Below are 17,874 nucleotides of genomic sequence, written 5' to 3'. Positions count from 1 at the left end.
GATTGGTGGGACCGCATAGTGTTGCAGGTCTGGGACAATTCCCAGTGGCCTCACTAGTCAAAAGCACCCTATTTCAACCAGGTGACCATGAATGATATCACTCTCCTGAGGATAACACAGAGAGATAAAGAACACCAGCAAACATACACTGCAATGCTTTGTTCTACAGTGATTTCCGAGTACCTGCTACTGGCCTGGAGTGGTAAAGTGTCCTACCATGGTGGATGGAATAAGGCTGCCCTCTCCAGAAACCTTTTGCAAAGGCTTTGGGAGTACATCCAGGAGAGCCGCGAATGCCAGGGCAAATGAATCATTAAACATGCTTGCTTTTAAACCATGTATAGTATTGTAAAAGGTACACTCCCCAGAGGTCCCTTCTCTGCCTGGTGGGTCCGGGAGGCAGCCTTGGGTGGGTTCGGGGCGTACTGGCTCCAGGTCCAGGGTGAGAAACAGTTTCTGGCTGTTGGGAAAACCGGTTTCTCCGCTTGCTTGCTGTGAGCTATCTACAACCTCATCATCATCATCTTCCTCGTCTCCAAAACCTGCTTCTGTGTTGCCTCCATCTCCATTGAAGGAGTCAAACAACACGGCTGGGGTAGATGCCCTAAAATGGCATGCAGCTCATCAAAGAAGCGGCATGTTTTGGGCTCTGACCCTGAGCGGCCATTCACCTCTCTGGTTTTCTGGTAGGCTTGCCTCAGCTCCTTAAGTTTCACGCGGCACTGCTTTGGGTCCCTGTTGTGGCCTCTGTCCTTCATGCCCTGGGAGATTTTGAGAAATGTTTTGGCATTTCGAAAATTGGAACGTAGTTCTGATAGCACGGATTCCTCTCCCCATACAGCGATCAGATCCCGTACCTCCTGTTCGGTCCATGCTGGAGCTCTTTTGCGATTCTGGGACTCCATCATGGTCACCTCTGCTGATGAGCTCTGCATGGTCACCTGCAACTTGCCATGCTGGCCAAACAGGAAATTGAAATTCAAAAGTTTGCGGGCCTTTTCCTGTCTACCTGGCCGGTGCATCTGAGTTGAGAGTGCTGTCCAGAGCGGTCACAATGGAGCACTCCGGGATAGCTCACGGCGGCCAATACCGTCTAATTGTGTCCACAGTACCCCAAATCCGACCCAGCAAGGCCGATTTCAGTGCTAATCCCCTTGTCGGGGGTGGTGTAAGGAAATTGATTTTCAGAGCCCTTTAAGTCGAAAAAAAGGGCTTCGTCATGTGGACGGGTGCAGAGTTAAATCGATTTAACGCTGCGAAGTTCGACCTCAACTCCTCGTGTCGACCAGGAAATTAGTGCGGGGCACTGACTACAGCTTTTATTTGCTATTTGTTACCAAAACAGATTTAAAATCTTTTTTTTTATTTTCCTGGCTTTGACTGCCCTGCTGCAGCCACAACTTTGGTCTTCATTTAAAAACATTTTAAATCTTCTAAAGCATTAAGTTACCTTAAGAATTAAATGCTAAATACCAAAATTAAACAACACTAGTTTCTTTTCTCTGGCAAAATTATTTTTTTTGGTTTTACAATTTTAAAACAACATTAATTTATCTTAAACTTATAAAACAAAGATTGTACACACCAGGAGTGGTTTTGTTTGTTTGTTTGTTTGTTTGTTTAAATTTGACTAACTTGTTCATAGTTAAATGATTTTACTTAAACAACCTTTTGCCTGGATTATTTACAGAAATTCTTCCAGAGAAATGTGCCCTTTCTCCAAAGGAACGGCTGCAAAGAAACCAAGAATTTTCTTTTCATAACACCCTTTTTAACATTTGTACAAAGTTTTACTGCCTAATTTCCTCCAGTAACTACAGAGTTAACCTCTTACTTTCTTTTCTTTTAACTTCCTCAAACTGCGGGTGCCCGCTTGTCTGGGCTCAATCCCTTCTGGTGTTGGTGTTGTTGCATTCTTTTTTTTTCATGGGCACAGGCATTGTTTTACTACCAATTTAGCAAGGAGGGGTGGGCTATTTGACTAGCCCCCCTTTTATTGATATATACACACCTATTTACATACACACACATTTATTCCTTATATCTAGATGCATTTTATTTAACCATAACCTTAATCCTTTTATGTTTGGACTTAATACAACCTTTTTCTTATTTGAGGCGGTAACAACCCCTCAGCACCGGTGCTTTGCAGAGAAGGATAGTAGCAGGACTAGGGACAACGGGAAAGATAGGAAGAACAGTAGCATCATCAGCACGGTAAAATGGGGGAGTTCCACTCACTGACCATAGGAATAATGACTCCTTGCTGAATGCAGGAGGTAAGAACAGGTTGGATTTTTCCTTGGCCTGTTTTGATAGGGGGTACTGCTGCACCTCAGGAAGGGGTCTTGCTGGGTTTAGGCGAATCTTAACGGGTTGGGCAGACCCAATGCACTGAACCTGGTTGGCATGATCATAGAATCATAGAATATCAGGGTTGGAAGGGACGGGGAGGTCATCTAGTCCAACCCCCTGCTCAAGGCAGGACCAATCCCCAACTAAATCAGCTCACAAGGCTTACAAGGAGGGAGAGACCTTAGCCAGCAGTTGCAACGAGGAAGGGCTGGGGTTGGTCAGGTAAACTGCCAGGATCTCATTGCGAGCAGGATCAGGCATGTCCAGATCACACCATTTGGGGTACAGCAGATTATACAATTTAATTTACACAGCAAGGCTTTTCCCAAAAGGTTAGCAGGTGAACAAGGACTTAGGAGGAAAGCATGATGGTCAAACAAAGGACTGACAGAAACAGACAGAGGTGAAGAGACAGGGTGGGGAAAAAGAGTATTGCCAACCCTTATGGCTTTTGGATCGACCAGGGCGGTAGGGACATTTACTGTATCCAATGGCCCATTTGCTTGCAATAGTAACACACGCCATCACTGGGTTCCTAGGGGAGGTGGACGGTGGGGACCTTGGTTTGGCCTTCCCCTTCTCCCCCTGCAATGGGCGGCTATTACGGGGTTCTGTACGTTCTGGAGCTGGAAGGTCATTAATATAATGTTAATGTGGTGGTGAGAGTATTTGGGTTTTATTTACATTTTTATTTTTACTTTGTTCACAGGTGCTAATTTTTGCTTCAGTCAGCTTTCTTTGGGCAGACGGTGAGAATTTTATTTAACAGCTTTTTCCTGATTTTATTTAACTTTTCCTGGTTATGGCCTGGATTTTGCTTGGGCCTCTGAGCTTTTTCACAAAGGCAACTCAGTGTTTTCCTAGGCATGACCCCTCATAGAAGCTGGTTTAAATCTGCCCATGTAGGGTTATAACAGTTTAAAACAATTTGCAATTTCTTTTTTAATTTAACAGGGTTCTCTCTTATTTTTTGGAAAATTTTTAAGTAAATTATACAATTCCGTAGGAGACCAAGGTGCATGTGCAGACACCGAGGTCTCATGACCCGAAGCACCAATGCCCGGGAACTGGCGCAAGGGGAACATTTCCTCAATACGGGGAGACACTGTCTGAGGGGTGAACGTAAGGGGCTTCTGTTCATAGAATCATAGAATATCAGGGTTGGAAGGGACCCCTGAAGGTCATCTAGTCCAACCCCCTGCTCGAAGCAGGACCAATTCCCAGTTAAATCATCCCAGCCAGGGCTTTGTCAAGCCTGACCTTAAAAACTTCCAAGGAAGGAGATTCCACCACCTCCCTAGGCAACGCATTCCAGTGTTTCACCACCCTCTTAGTGAAAAAGTTTTTCCTAATATCCAATCTAAACCTCCCCCACTGCAACTTGAGGCCATTACTCCTCGTTCTGTCATCTGCTACCATTGAGAACAGTCTAGAGCCATCCTCTTTGGAACCCCCTTTCAGGTAGTTGAAAGCAGCTATCAAATCCCCCCTCATTCTTCTCTTCTGCAGGCTAAACAATCCCAGCTCCCTCAGCCTCTCCTCATAAGTCATGTGTTCTAGACCCCTAATCATTTTTGTTGCCCTTCGCTGGACTCTTTCCAATTTATCCACATCCTTCTTGTAGTGTGGGGCCCAAAACTGGACACAGTACTCCAGATGAGGCCTCACCAATGTCGAATAGAGGGGGACGATCACGTCCCTCGATCTGCTCGCTATGCCCCTACTTATACATCCCAAAATGCCATTGGCCTTCTTGGCAACAAGGGCACACTGCTGACTCATATCCAGCTTCTCGTCCACTGTCACCCCTAGGTCCTTTTCCGCAGAACTGCTGCCTAGCCATTCGGTCCCTAGTCTGTAGTGGTGCATTGGATTCTTCCGTCCTAAGTGCAGGACCCTGCACTTATCCTTATTGAACCTCATCAGATTTCTTTTGGCCCAATCCTCCAATTTGTCTAGGTCCTTCTGTATCCTATCCCTCCCCTCCAGCGTATCTACCACTCCTCCCAGTTTAGTATCGTCCGCAAATTTGCTGAGAGTGCAATCCACACCATCCTCCAGATCATTTATGAAGATATTGAACAAAACCGGCCCCAGGACCGACCCCTGGGGCACTCCACTTGACACCGGCTGCCAACTAGACATGGAGCCATTGATCACTACCCGTTGAGCCCGACAATCTAGCCAGCTTTCTACCCACCCTATAGTGCATTCATCCAGCCCATACTTCCTTAACTTGCTGACAAGAATACTTTGGGAGACCGTGTCAAAAGCTTTGCTAAAATCAAGAAACAATACATCCACTGCTTTCCCTTCATCCACAGAACCAGTAATCTCATGATAAAAGGCGATTAGATTAGTCAGGCATGACCTTCCCTTGGTGAATCCATGCTGGCTGTTCCTGATCACTTTCCTCTCATGCAAGTACTTCAAGATTGATTCTTTGAGGACCTGCTCCATGACTTTTCCAGGGACTGAGGTGAGGCTGACTGGCCTGTAGTTCCCAGGATCCTCCTTCTTCCCTTTTTTAAAGATTGGCACTACATTAGCCTTTTTCCAGTCATCCGGGACTTCCCCGGTTCGCCACGAGTTTTCAAAGATAATGGCCAATGGCTCTGCAATCACAGCCGCCAATTCCTTCAGCACTCTCGGATGCAACTCGTCCGGCCCCATGGACTTGTGCACGTCCAGCTTTTCTAAATAGTCCCTAACCACCTCTATCTCCACAGAGGGCTGGCCATCTCTTCCCCATTTTGTGATGCCCAGCGTAGCAGTCTGGGAGCTGACCTTGTCAGTGAAAACAGAGGCAAAAAAAGCATTGAGTACATTAGCTTTTTCCACATCCTCTGTCACTAGGTTGCCTCCCTCATTCAGTAAGGGGCCCACACTTTCCTTGGCTTTCTTCTTGTTGCCAACATACCTGAAGAAACCCTTCTTGTTACTCTTGACATCTCTCGCTAGCTGCAGCTCCAGGTGCGATTTGGCCCTCCTGATTTCATTCCTACATGCCCGAGCAATATTTTTATACTCTTCCCTGGTCATATGTCCAACCTTCCACTTCTTGTAAGCTTCTTTTTTATGTTTAAGATCTGCTAGGATTTCACCATTAAGCCAAGCTGGTCGCCTGCCATATTTACTATTCTTTCGACGCATTGGGATGGTTTGTCCCTGTAACCTCAACAGGGATTCCTTGAAATAGAGCCAGCTCTCCTGGACTCCTTTCCCCTTCAAGTTAGTCCCCCAGGGGATCCTGGCCATCCGTTCCCTGAGGGAGTCGAAGTCTGCTTTCCTGAAGTCTAGGGTCTGTATCCTGCTGCTTACCTTTCTTCCCTGTGTCAGGATCCTGAACTCAACCAACTCATGGTCACTGCCTCCCAGATTCCCATCCACTTTTGCTTCCCCCACTAATTCTACCCGGTTTGTGAGCAGCAGGTCAAGAAAAGCGCCCCCCCAGCTGGCTCCTCTAGCACTTGCGCCAGGAAATTGTCCCCTACGCTTTCCAAAAACTTCCTGGATTGTCTATGCACCGCAGTATTGCTCTCCCAGCAGATATCAGGAAAATTAAAGTCACCCATGAGAATCAGGGCATGTGATCTAGTAGCTTCCGTGAGCTGCCGGAAGAAAGCCTCATCTACCTCATCCCCTTGGTCCGGTGGTCTATAGCAGACTCCCACCACTACATCACTCTTGTTGCACACACTTCTAAACTTAATCCAGAGACACTCAGGTTTTTCTACAGTTTCGTACTGTTGCTTAATAGTTCTTGCCGGCTTAGTTGGATTTAAATTCTTTGCCAATTTTTCTTTTTATCTTTTTTTAATCATGTTGTAAGTTTCTCCTGGTAGTCCTTGAGACTCCTTATTTGAGATTCATGGAGCCGGGTTTTTTGCCCCCCCTTCTGTTTCTTCATGCCAATAGAAATATGCCTCACACTGACATTGGCCAGAAGCACACTTCTGAGGGGCACAATCTTGTTAAGGTCGAAGCTTTCCCTCTAAGGGAAACCATAACTTCAAAGACAGGTTTCAGAGTAGCAGCCGTGTTAGTCTGTACCCATAAAAAGAAAAGGAGTACTTGTGGCACCTTAGAGACTAATACATTTATTTGAGCATAAGCTTTTGTGAACTACAGCTCACTTCATCGATTATCCCTATTCCTGGTATACCAATTCCAATTTTTTCAGAAACTTGCAAGTGAACTAGTGTGTGCCTTTTGGCAGGACGGTGATCCTTTTTGACTCACCGGCCCCCATTTTAGCTGGCGAGTGCTGGAATCCCTTTTGGACCCCCTGGCTCCCAGAATCCCTACAGATCTTTCACTCATCCCACTCACACAGGGAAGGTTTGTTTAGGGCCTCCACGACTGTCTTACAGCCCCCCTTTAGCAAAGAGCATCAGCTGGTGCCACATACTCTGTTGTTTTTGGGCGAGGAGATCAGACCAGTCAGTGGCTTTTCAAACCACCTTCAGTCGGGAACCAGAGACAGAGGAGGAAAGAGGGTATGGAAACAGACCATCCGAGGATGGAAGGGATGGGATCACACACTCCTAGACCCAGACAGGCCCCTCGCCGGTCATGAGCCCACAGCTTCGCAGGGCGCTCTGGGTGTCTTCCTGTGACTTACACTCACACCAGCCTACCAACCTTCAGTTTCACACTGGCACATGGAACCAGGTCTATCGACGACCTGCCCAGATCTATCCACGACCTGCCCAGCCACCCTCAGTGGTTCTTCCCAGGGAAACCAAACCTGGATGGGACTCTGACCCACCCCAAGGGCATCAGGTGTGTCTGGCAGCAAAAGTCCAAATAGAGTGTGCAACTCACCCGAACCCAGAGCCTACGGGCAGTCCTCCATCAGAAACCCAATATAGAGATTTCAAAAGGTCTCTTACCTTTTCAGATGGGCCTGGGGTCTGGTGGGGAACAGCTCATGGTCCTCCGGCTCTTGGGGGTCACCATCTATCCGAGTCACGGCACCAAGATTATCGTGGAAAAATTAACCACACATTGTGTTTGAATCAGAACAAAGCTTGAGGTCCATTTATTCAAGCATGCGCATACAGGGAGAGTTAGCTGAAGCTGCTCTGGCGTATACAGAAAATACAGGAGCTTATATTGCTGAAAACCACAATTTGTTAAACCCACTTTTTTTAACAGCATTTATTTTTATTTGGCATATAATGCAGGTTTCAACAGTAGCTTTGCCTTATTCGTTTTACATACTTGAAGACGGTTATCATGACCCCTCTTCAGTCTTCTCTTCTCTAGACTAAACAAACTCATTTTTTTCAATCTTTCCTCATAGGACGTTTTTTAGACCTTTAATCTTTTTTTTTTTTTTTGCTCTTCTCTGGACTTTTTCCATTCTGTCCACACATTTTCTGAAGCGTAGTGCCCAGAACTGAACACAATACTCCAGCTGACGCCTTATCAGTACTGAGTAGAGTGGAAGAATTACTTATTGTGTCTTTCTTACAACACTGTTACTAATACATCCCAGAATGATCACTTTTTTTGCAACTATTACTTTGTTGGCTCATATTTAGTTAGTTATCTGCTATAATCCCCAGATCTTTTCCTGCAGTATTCCTTCCTAGGCACTCATTTCCCATTTTGTATGTGTGCAACTGATTGTTCCTTCCTAAGTGGAGTACTTTGCATTTGTCCTTATTGAATTTCATCCTATTTATTTCAGACCATTACTCCAGTTTGTCCAGATCATTTTGAATTCTAATCCTGTCCTCCAAAGTGCATGCAACCCAGCTTGGTATCATCCGCATCTGTAAATGTACTCTCTGTGCCATTATCCAAATCATGTATGAAGCTATTGAATAGAATGAAACCCAGGACAGATCTCTGTGGGACCTCAGCTTGACTGTGAACCACTGATAACTACTCTCTGAGTATGGTTTTCCAATCAGTTATGCATCCAGCTTATAGTAGGCTATCTCTCCCTAGTTTGTTTATGAGAAGCTCATGCGAGACAGTATGAAAAGCCTTACTAAAGTCAAGATATATCGTATCTACTGCTTCCCCCCATCCACAAGGCTTGTTACCCTGTCAAAGTAGGTGTGACAGTCTGTACCCTTATGTTTACCACTTTTACAAGACGATGATAAATTTTGTACAAAATATGACTAGTGAGGTATCATTTGAAAACTCATAATTTGCTGGTCATTACTGTCCTGGTACAATATGTGTGACAACATTGTATGTAAAGTCATAAGATTATACAGTATGAGACTGCTGAGACATGTTCCAAGTTTAGAAAAGCAGGCACAAACCAGTTCCTCAGAGACAAAAGGCAAACTGATGCCTTGGCCAGGTGCCAACATAAACAAATGGACTATCACCTGATTAAGGGGACATTCTTTGGCAGGAAGAAGGGTGTGAGTGAGAAATTTACATCTTGGCAAAGGAACAGCTGGGGCTTCCCATGCAAACAGACTTGCTGCTCCCAAACCTCAGCTGGAGATGACAACACTTAAAAGACAAAGGAAGCATCACTGGATGAGGCAGAGAGATCCTGGCTCGAAGATTCAGCCAGTAAGACTGTTAGAACATATGATGAGAAAGAGTTTTGCTTTGAATTCGCTGAGCTTGTTACGTTAGATATTAGTTTGTGTTTTGCCTTTTATTTCTTTGTAACCAATTCTGACTTTTATGCCTCACTACTTGTAGTCACTTCAAATCTATCTTTCTGTAGTTAATAAACTTATTTTATTGTTTTATTTACACCAGTGTGTTTGGTTTGAAGTGTTTGGGAACTTCATTTGGGATAACAAGATTTGTGCATATCATTTTCTATTCATTCATTGTTTTGCAGGGATATGGGAGGCTGCTCATTTATTGGTGAAAATGTTTTCAGATGTTCCTGAGGAAATTAGCCTGGGATATCCAAAGAAGCCTGAGAGAGCTTCAGTCACCTGTGAAAATCCCAGTCTGAATGCACAATATTTGTGCATGCAGATTTAAAGTAATAAAATTGTCACACACACCCTGCACAAGCAGCCCCTGTGAATCCATCTGCTGTTCCCAGAAATACACCAACCCTACACACCAGAGTCCATCAGCACTTCCCAGCCACCACCACAGGAATTCTTCTCCTCCCCAGGGATGAATTAGAGCCCAGGCACTTAGGCCTCTGCCTAGAGCCCTGTTCCTCACAGCCTGCAATCACAGCTTTCCTTGGAACAAAAGGCAGTTACTAGCCCTCATGGCTGCAAAGAAAATCATAAAAACCTCACTTGAGTGTAACCAACACAGCAATGCTACCTGAGCCTGCAGAGAGCCTGAGCCCATTGCTGTGAGAGGGAGAAGCTGCCCCAACTGTACCTGACATAGTGACACTGCCTGAGTCTGCAGAGAGCCTGAGCCCGTTGCTGTGAGAGGGAGGAGCTGCCCCAAATGTAATGGACACAGCAACACTGCCTGAGTCTGCAGAGAGCCTGAGCCTGTCACTGTGAGAGTGGTGAACTGCTCTCTGCATCTCAGTGAGGTGTTAACATCAATATCAGATATTCTGGGGGCCCTAAGGGGAACCTGTGGGGCAGAAGAATGCAGGGCTGTGTACAGAGGCAGATATAGGGAATCATGGAAGGGGGAAGAGAGAGCACATGCTGCGTAACATTTCCGGTTTTAATTAATTTCATGGCAGCATGGAGGTGTGTCTTCCAGGCACAAGCCCTTCAGTCAGACTGCAGGGATCCCTTTACAGAGTTCAAGGAAGTACTGTACTTAGAAAACAGAAAAATAACTCTGTTGAGTCATGCGCCTGATGGAGACAGCTCAGGCCTGGGACTCCAGAGTAGAGGGGTTCTCGTCTGGCTCTGCCAGGGGCCTGCTCTGTGACCTTGGGCAAGTCACTTCCCTGATATGTGCCTCAGTTTCCCCATCTGCAAAGTGACAAGAATGATACTGACTCCCTTTATAACACCCTCAGTGGCTGTTACTACGCTACCTTCCTTCTCCTCCTGTTTCAGCCTGCTAGCCCTTCATTGGCTTGGAGCTTCTGGAGGGCTTCTCTTGCTACAGCCATTGCCTGCTTCCTGCCCCACAACTCCTTCCGCGGCGGCCCTGCGTGGGCGCAGTCTCACCTGTCCCACTAGTTGCGGGCCGGATAACTGGGTTCTGATTCAATCATATTCAAGCAATTTTCCAGCCTCTGTCGAGCCTCCCCGTCTCCTCCCCGCGGCGATCAGCGATATCGACCGGACCCCCAGCGCCGGCAAGTCGCAGCGATTCCCCACCTCCCCAGCCAGCGCCGCCCGGAGCTCTGGGGCTCGCAGCGGCCTGGCGCCTCCCCCGGCTTCCGGGAGCCAGACACCCGCGGCTCGCACGGCCCCGGGTCACGCGTTGGCCCGGCCCGGCCCGACCCCGGTTCTGCCAGGCCCCGCGCGGCCGGGGCTCCCGCCGGCGGGCTGCGGAGAGCGGGTGCGCACCAGCCGGCCCGGCTTCAGGTGCTGGGCCGGGCTCCGAGAGCGGCCGCGGCCTCCGCCTGCTGCAGCCCGGGCTGGGAGCGTGAGACGCGGAGGGCCCGAGCCCAGGGGGTGCCAGGCTGGGGGGGTGCCGGGCTGTGGCTGTCGGGGGGGGGGTGCTAGGCTGGGGGGGTGCCGGGCTGTGGCTGTCGGGGGGGGGGGTGCTAGGCTGGGGGGGTGCCGGGCTGTGGCTGTCGGGGGGGGGTGCTAGGCTGGGGGGGTGCCGGGCTGTGGCTGTCGGGGGGGGGGTGCTAGGCTGGGGGGGTGCCGGGCTGTGGCTGTCGGGGGGGTGCTAGGCTGGGGGGGTGCCGGGCTGTGGCTGTCGGGGGGGGTGCTAGGCTGGGGGGGCCAGGCTGGGGATGTGGGGGGGCTGGGGATGTGGGGGGGTGCCGGGCTGGGGGGGTGGTTGGGGTGCGATCTGTGCTGGACTGGGGGAGCTGTGGGTGCTGGGCTGGGGGCTGGATGCTAGCTCAGGGGACTGTGCCATCTTGGGAGATTTGAAAGGTGAGCAGAGGGGACTGTTAAGTCTTCTCCTTATTCCATTCCCATAATACAAAATAAGGCAACAAACCCCTTTTAAAACAAGGTCCCGTTATCCTGCAGAACTCACTGACACAGGATATTATTGCGGCAAGCAATTAGCAAGCGTTTTAAAGGGTTAAATGTCTGTTATGTTACAGGTTAGGGCACAGCCATGGGGCTGAGGTGACATTTTCTAAGATTTACCCAAAATGTACGGGCTAAATAATTGTTATGAGAGGTTGATGGAAATGATACTCTCAGCAACTGTACTGTGAAAATGTTTGATGTTGGGTCTGGGACTCGCTGCTGGCTTATCTGTGATACTCAGTGTGGAACAGCTGCTCTGCTGGGCCTGAGGAGCTATAGTGCTGGAGTGTTACTGATTCACCAACACCCTCCCTTGTGATGTTAAGTGTGTGCAGGGTGCAGCCACCCAGGGAGGTCCCTGGAGGTCAGTGCAGGCCAGGTCATTGTGTTGCCCGGCTGGGGGTGCTGGCGCACTGAGGCAGGCAGAGATGTATCCGAGAGTTCGGTGCAGGGAGTCTGGGTGTCCTTTTCCCCCACTCTACCCCCCCTCAGGAACTGAAGCTCTCCCCAGGCACTGGCTGGCTGAAATGTGAACCTTGTGCAGTTGTCAGGAAATGGCTAGTGACAGTTCTGTGACACCTGTAGTTCGGGTGTGTCCTGGGGCTGCGTTCCGGGCTGCTGGATCCATGGGGTGCGTGTCTTCTGTGGGGCAGCTAAAATGAGGACCGTGGTGTTGCACTAAATTAGGGCTCTTCTCCCCCCATTTAATCTGATTCCAAAAAGCATCCATCGTTTCCCTAGCGAAGAGACAATGAGCGGGGTTCAAAATGACCAGGGCTCCATTTCTGTGTCTCAGGACTAGACTGATGGGGTGGGGCAGGATAGCTTTCCTCTGGCTCTTGTCACTATAGGATCTGAGCCTGTCAAGGAGCAAACAGGAAAAAGCAGGATGCCAAAGTGCCTGGGGTCCGTGCGTGCATGTGGGGAAGAGGTAAGGGGGGGAACTGCTGCATGGGGAGCGCTTTCAAAAATCTATCTTCAGTGGGTCCTCCTCCCAACACCTCAGCCAGAAGCATGGTTTGATCCCCATCTCATCCGGGGTGCTGAGACTCAGAGTGGTTGGGAACTAACCCTACAGAACTGCCCTGTGACTGTGGGTGCCTTGGGGCCCCTGAGTGGCTGAAGCAGGAGTCTCCAGGTGGCCCTGCACTGCCTGGGTGAGGTGAGGACAGCAGGAAGGAGCGCAGAATCGCCAGCCACTTCCTTGCAGGAAAGCCAGGAGAAATCATGGCTCTGACAGGTACTGGCATCTGCACGGTGCTGCCTGACTGTCTGGGGACTGGTGCCATCTGAGGGCTAGGCACCTTGCTCCCCCTTGTCTGTGACCATCTGAACCCCGAACAGATAATCCTGCTTTTTCTGGGGCCAGCCTGCGGTGGGAGCAGCTCTGATGCACCCTGACACCTTCCTCCACCTCCCAGAGGTCACGTGCCTCTGGGACAAGGGGCATCTCAGGCCCAGAAGGGCATCTAGCAATCCCACAATGCCCCAGGCCTGCCAGGGGACCCAGCGCTTCGGCCTTAGCACCCCCTTAGTAGGTGTGGGGATATGAATAGGGCCCTGAATCCGCAGTGCACTCTGGTCTCTGGCACAGGCCCTGCTCCCCAATGAAAAGGTGTTCATGGATCTGCCCAGCCCCTTGGGGGGCCACGGGAATTTATCCCAACTCGTCTATGGAGCAGGATTATTCTTGTAGCTGCCAGGTGCATTCTGGGATTGGGGCTCTGCTTCATGGCCCCAGGGAGTTTGCTCTGGGGGCAGCTAGGCCTGACCTGGGTCAGTGAGCAGGGGGCACAGGAGGGCTCTGCAGTGGGCTGGGCCATGCCCCCTCCCCTGGCCCCAAGCCCTGGCACTCTGTTTTGGGGGCACAGTACATTAGGCCAGGGGCTGGTGGGCCTGGGTGGGAGGTGGCAGTGGGTGCCACTGGACTCCTTGTTGTTTTAATGGCTGCACTGTGTCTGGGCTCTGCACAGCCAACTCCTCTTCGCTCCAGTCTCAAAGGGATGGGGTGTGGCCAGTCCCATTCGGAGTCAGGTAGGAGTCAACGCTCAGCCCTCTGCCCCCTGAGTGGGGCTGTCACATGACTGAGAGAGAGGAATCCTTTTGTTTCATAGCTTCCCAGGCTAGAAGGGATCATGGTGATCATGTAGTCTGATCCCCTGGATAACACAGGCCAGAGACCTGGCCTGAAATAATTCCTAGAGCAGAGCTGTTAGGGAAACATCCAGTCGTGATCTAAAAATGGCCAGTGATGGAGACTCCATCACCACAACCTTGGTAGATGGTTCCAGTGGTTAATCCCCATCATGGGGTCACATGCACGCCTTCTTTCCCTTCACAATTTGTCTAGCTTCAACTTGCAGCCCTTGGATCGTGTTTACCTTTCACTGCTGGATTGAAGAGCCCGTTATCAAATATTTGTTCCTCATGTAGGTACTTACAGACCGTGATCAAGTCACCCCTTCACTTCTCTTGGTTAAGCTAAATAGACTGAGCTCCGGGACTCTCTCACTATCAGATAGGTTTTCTAACCTGTCAGTCATTCATTTCCATGGTTCTTCTCTGACCCCTCTCCAATTTATCAACACTTGGCTCCTGTGCCCCTTAATCCCGCTCAAGTTTAGACAGTGTAGTGACTGCAGGTGGATCTGCGAGGGAGGCCGGGAACTGTGGTAATGGCAGCTCCCCACCCAGCCCCATAGAATGACAGACCGACAAGCTCCATTCTGCAGCTTTGGGGTCAGGCTGTGCTCTATACTCAGCAGCCTTGGCTTGTGTATCTAGCCCTCCCACTGCCAGCGTGTGTTGCAGCTGTGCCAGCTCCAGGAGCTGGAGTCAGTGTTGGACTCATGGGGCAGGGCTGGTGCCACCATGCAAGTGTCTGGCCCCATTGTCAGGCAGTTAATGGATGGGCTGCAGAGCACGTGGAGTGAAAAGGGGACTGGATGGTGCCACCTTCCCCGTCCCCTCCACTGCTCTAGAGCAGCAGGGGTTGGAGCCTTTGGGGCTATGGGGATGAAGCTGTGAGGACCAGGTTGGAACCAGGGATGGGGATGGAGGGAGGCCCTGGGCCAGGTTGGAGATGGGGGCACAGGGGCAGCAGGGTGCTAGGAATGTGTCTTCCTACAGTGCGCTTTCTAACATGCTGCTGTGTCTGCCTGCAGCACCGATGGCGTCAGCCGTCCCTCCAAACTTCTCCTGGGTGGTGCCTGGCAAGCTGGCAGGGCTGGCCATGCCACGGCAGCCCGCACACTACCAGTACATGCATGAGCATGGCATCCAGCACCTGGTGTCACTGACCGAGCGCAGCCCGCCCTACCACGACACCTGCCCTGGCATCAAGCTCCATCACCTCCGCATCCAGGACTTCTGTGCCCCATCGCTGGAGCAGATCAAGCACTTTCTGCAGATTGTGGAGGACGCCAGCACCAAGGGGGAGGTCTGGCCTGTCCGTAACCTCTCCCCACGTGCATACACACCCCTGCAGCCGGATTGGCTGTTGGTCTGAAAGCGCCATGTGGCTGTGATGCCCAGGAAGTGCCCCCACTCTCCCTGTGCCCTTCTCTTCCTGCTAGAGCCTGGCAACTCGCTGGGACCCAACCAGGAGTTGAGCTCAGGTCTGAAAACAACCCGACCCTCTGAGGCTCAGGTCAGCTCTCATCACCTCCCCCAGCCTGTGGGGTTGGCATGACAGTGTCTGCATGCCCTGTTCCCACCGGCCGCCCCCTTGGCACTCTGTGTACGCTGCAGAGTGAGTGCACTGAGGAGTCGCAGCGACTCCAAATAACGCAGCTGTGGCCAGAGACAGGTTGCAGGCACAGGGTGTGGGGAGCTGGGAGTCCCCACCAGGTTGAGCCCCAGGGACAAGGCTGTGGTGTTGGAACGGAGAGGAAATGTCAGGGTTGGGGCAGGTCTGAAAAGGACTGGACGCTCAGGGCAGGTTCGGGTCGGCTGTGCCCGGGGTGGGTTCAGCTTGGGCTTTAAAACTGGGCCTGAGCAGAGCTCTCCTTCAAGCCCAAACTCTGCCCAGAGCAGCAGGAAGGGCTCTGGGCCTGCGGGCAGGGATTGCTGCTCTTCTGGGGCAAGTCCCAGGAGAAGGGGCCAAGGTCTGAGCCAGCAGTGCTGGAGTTCCCCCTCCCTGGTGGGGCTGCTCATGCCTCGTGCTATGATCCAGCTCAGGCGTGTCCCCTATGGGCCTGTCCCCCACTCAGTGATCGGAACAGCCCTGGTCCCTAGAGCTGGGGTCATTGTGCCTCACACTGTGTCCATGGGAGCTTCCCAGTGCTGGCTGGCATGGGGCTCCGCTTGAGGTCCAGGCCCTGGACACCTGCGCTGTAGGCAGTGTGGGGCCAGAGACACATGGCTGTGCCATTCTGATTCCATCCAGGAGAGGGCAGGCTTGAATGCTAGCTAGCTCCCAGGAGGAGACGGGAGTTGGTGGTGTGGATCTGCCGTGGGAACGGTAACAGGGCTTTCCACAGGCCCAGAAGCATGAGGCCTGGTGTTGCCCGTGCCACAGAAAATCTCTGCCTGGGGGCACCAGGCTGGCATATAACAGCCCCCTACAGCTCTCTGTGAGCAGCCGCTCGGCCCCAGGCAGCTTGTAACCCGCCTCGGAGGGCCCTGACGCAGCAGGTTCTCAAACGTCACCACAGGTGTGGGGGGATTTCCCAGAGTCACCCCAACTCTGAGGCTGGCTGGGGTGGGGCAGGTCTTACACCTCCTTACCCCTCCCATCCCTGCTTCAGTGGGACAGGGCCAAGAACTGTTCTGCACCTGCACCCAGTGTGGATCCTGGGGGCACTGCACCATTTTCACCCTGTCACGCCCTCTGGGTCCTGACTGCCTGTGATGGGAGCCTGAAGTCCAGACACCCGAGCAGCCATCACTTTGAACGTGGCTCATGCTGGGAAAAATGTCAGGGCAGGACGAAGAGCCTGCCAGCCCTTGGGTATTTCCCACTGCTGCTACCACCCCAGAGTGCTTGGTGCTGGGTAAGCAGAGGGCAGTCATTCTCCTTCAGCCTTAGGGTATCTCTCTGCCACTCCCCACAGCAGCACACTGGGCTCCATGCAGCACATCCAGGGCTTCCACCTACCGGGCTGGCCAGGGCACTCATGGCTGAGGACACCCAGCTCTGTCACTCAGTGCCGGAGATGAGGGCAGGCCTCTCCTGCTCTGCTCTGGGACGTTCACCTGCTCCCAGGCAGTGAGATGTGAGTGGGGGTGAAGGTACCAGGCCTGGCCTAACCTTGCCGTGTGCTGTTCCCCCAGGCGGTGGCAGTGCATTGCATGCTGGGATTTGGCAGGACAGGAACCATGCTGGCCTGTTACCTGGTGAAAGCCCAGAGACTCACCGGAGTCGACGCCATCCACGAGATCCGGAGAATCCGGCCTGGAGCCATTGAGACGCATGAGCAGGAGAAAGCCGTGATCCAGTTCCACCACCACATCAAATAGCCACAGCTGGCGGCGCCCCCCTCTCCCTACACGGGGAATGGGGGGCAGAGGGAGAGGGCTGCTCAGCTACACAGACACCTGCAGGAGGTGCCTGCTGGGCGTTTTTGGACCCATGGAGGGAACCTTCCCAACTCCTGGCTGCTGAGGGGAGCTAGGGCTGGTCTCAGAGCCTGGAGCCACACTCCGTTCTCGGCAGTATCTGCCTGCACTGGGGCAGGGGTTGCCTCAGCCCCCTTTACTCGAGGCAGAGAGGATGAGATCTGAATCGGGGAGGGGCAAGGGGCAGCAATGTGGAAGGGGGGGCCCCATAGGGCAACGTCTTCTCCAGTCCCCTGTGATCCTTGCCTTGGGAGAGCCAGGCCCATAGAGACGGAGTGGGGCTTTGCCCTGTAGGCAGGCTATGCATGCCTGCAGGGTGTGTGGGCTGGAGCCTATCCAGCTAAGGGCTGTAGATGAGGCTGGAGGTGTTGGGGGTTTTTACTCTTCAGAGCTGCTGCAAACGTGTCCACCCCAGCCCTGAATAAAAGAAGTTGGCATTGGCTCCCCTTGTGATCTCTGAGCGGGGCACCATGTGCAGGTCGTAGAACAGGGAGGGCTGCTCCCATGGATGCCTGTGCTTCCTGGGAGTGTGTCCAGTGCTGCACAGAAGTGAAGGGGGCTGGGGAGCAGCTGGGGCAGGTCACTCGCTGCTGGCCCTGGGGGTTGTGGCTACATGAGAGCCAGTGTGGGATTCTCCTTGGTGCAGAGGTTGCGGGTCCAGGGCAGCCAGCTGTGCCATGCTACAGCAGGCTCTGTCCTGGGCCCCCTGGGCTCTTGGTACTGCCGGCCAGGTAGCGGGGGCATCTGCTGCTGCAAACCAGCTTCCCCAGCACACAGCCTATCTTCTCCAAGGCCACCAAGAGGCTGGGAGCCTCAGGCTAAACTGGAGGGGCACTTCCCTCCTGGCACCTGTGTCACCCCCTCCCACAAG

At 51.9% G+C, this 17,874-nt stretch overlaps 1 protein-coding gene and 1 long non-coding RNA gene across 9 annotated transcripts in view; one reads left to right on the top strand and one right to left on the bottom strand.

The window, feature by feature from the left end:
* LOC144279437 (uncharacterized) overlaps nucleotides 1-10,550 on the bottom strand; it is a 49,866-nt gene extending 39,316 nt beyond the window's left edge. The window contains exons 1-2 of the long non-coding RNA XR_013348671.1: nucleotides 10,455-10,550; nucleotides 7,251-7,317 (exon numbers count right to left, since the gene is read on the bottom strand). This is a non-coding gene — a long non-coding RNA (uncharacterized LOC144279437). The remainder of the gene's footprint in view (nucleotides 1-7,250; nucleotides 7,318-10,454) is intronic.
* On the top strand, nucleotides 10,489-17,445 carry DUSP23 (dual specificity phosphatase 23). Of its 8 annotated transcripts, none has more exons than XM_077840941.1 (3): nucleotides 10,489-10,585; nucleotides 14,609-14,883; nucleotides 16,719-17,445. In XM_077840941.1, exons 2-3 carry the CDS (start codon nucleotides 14,614-14,616, stop codon nucleotides 16,902-16,904), a joined length of 456 nt encoding a protein of 151 aa, XP_077697067.1. In that variant the 5' UTR covers nucleotides 10,489-10,585; nucleotides 14,609-14,613; the 3' UTR covers nucleotides 16,905-17,445. The 8 variants fall into 8 exon arrangements, with proteins under 8 accessions (XP_077697067.1, XP_077697065.1, XP_077697066.1 ...); XM_077840939.1 differs by lacking the exon at nucleotides 10,489-10,585 and adding an exon at nucleotides 10,647-10,791; XM_077840940.1 differs by lacking the exon at nucleotides 10,489-10,585 and adding an exon at nucleotides 10,668-10,817.
* The last annotated feature ends 429 nt before the right edge of the window (nucleotides 17,446-17,874 follow it).

Source organism: Eretmochelys imbricata, chromosome 24, assembly GCF_965152235.1.
Source record: "Eretmochelys imbricata isolate rEreImb1 chromosome 24, rEreImb1.hap1, whole genome shotgun sequence".
Lineage (NCBI taxonomy): Eukaryota > Metazoa > Chordata > Testudines > Cheloniidae > Eretmochelys > Eretmochelys imbricata.
This window is presented reverse-complemented; position numbering and strand designations above follow the sequence as displayed.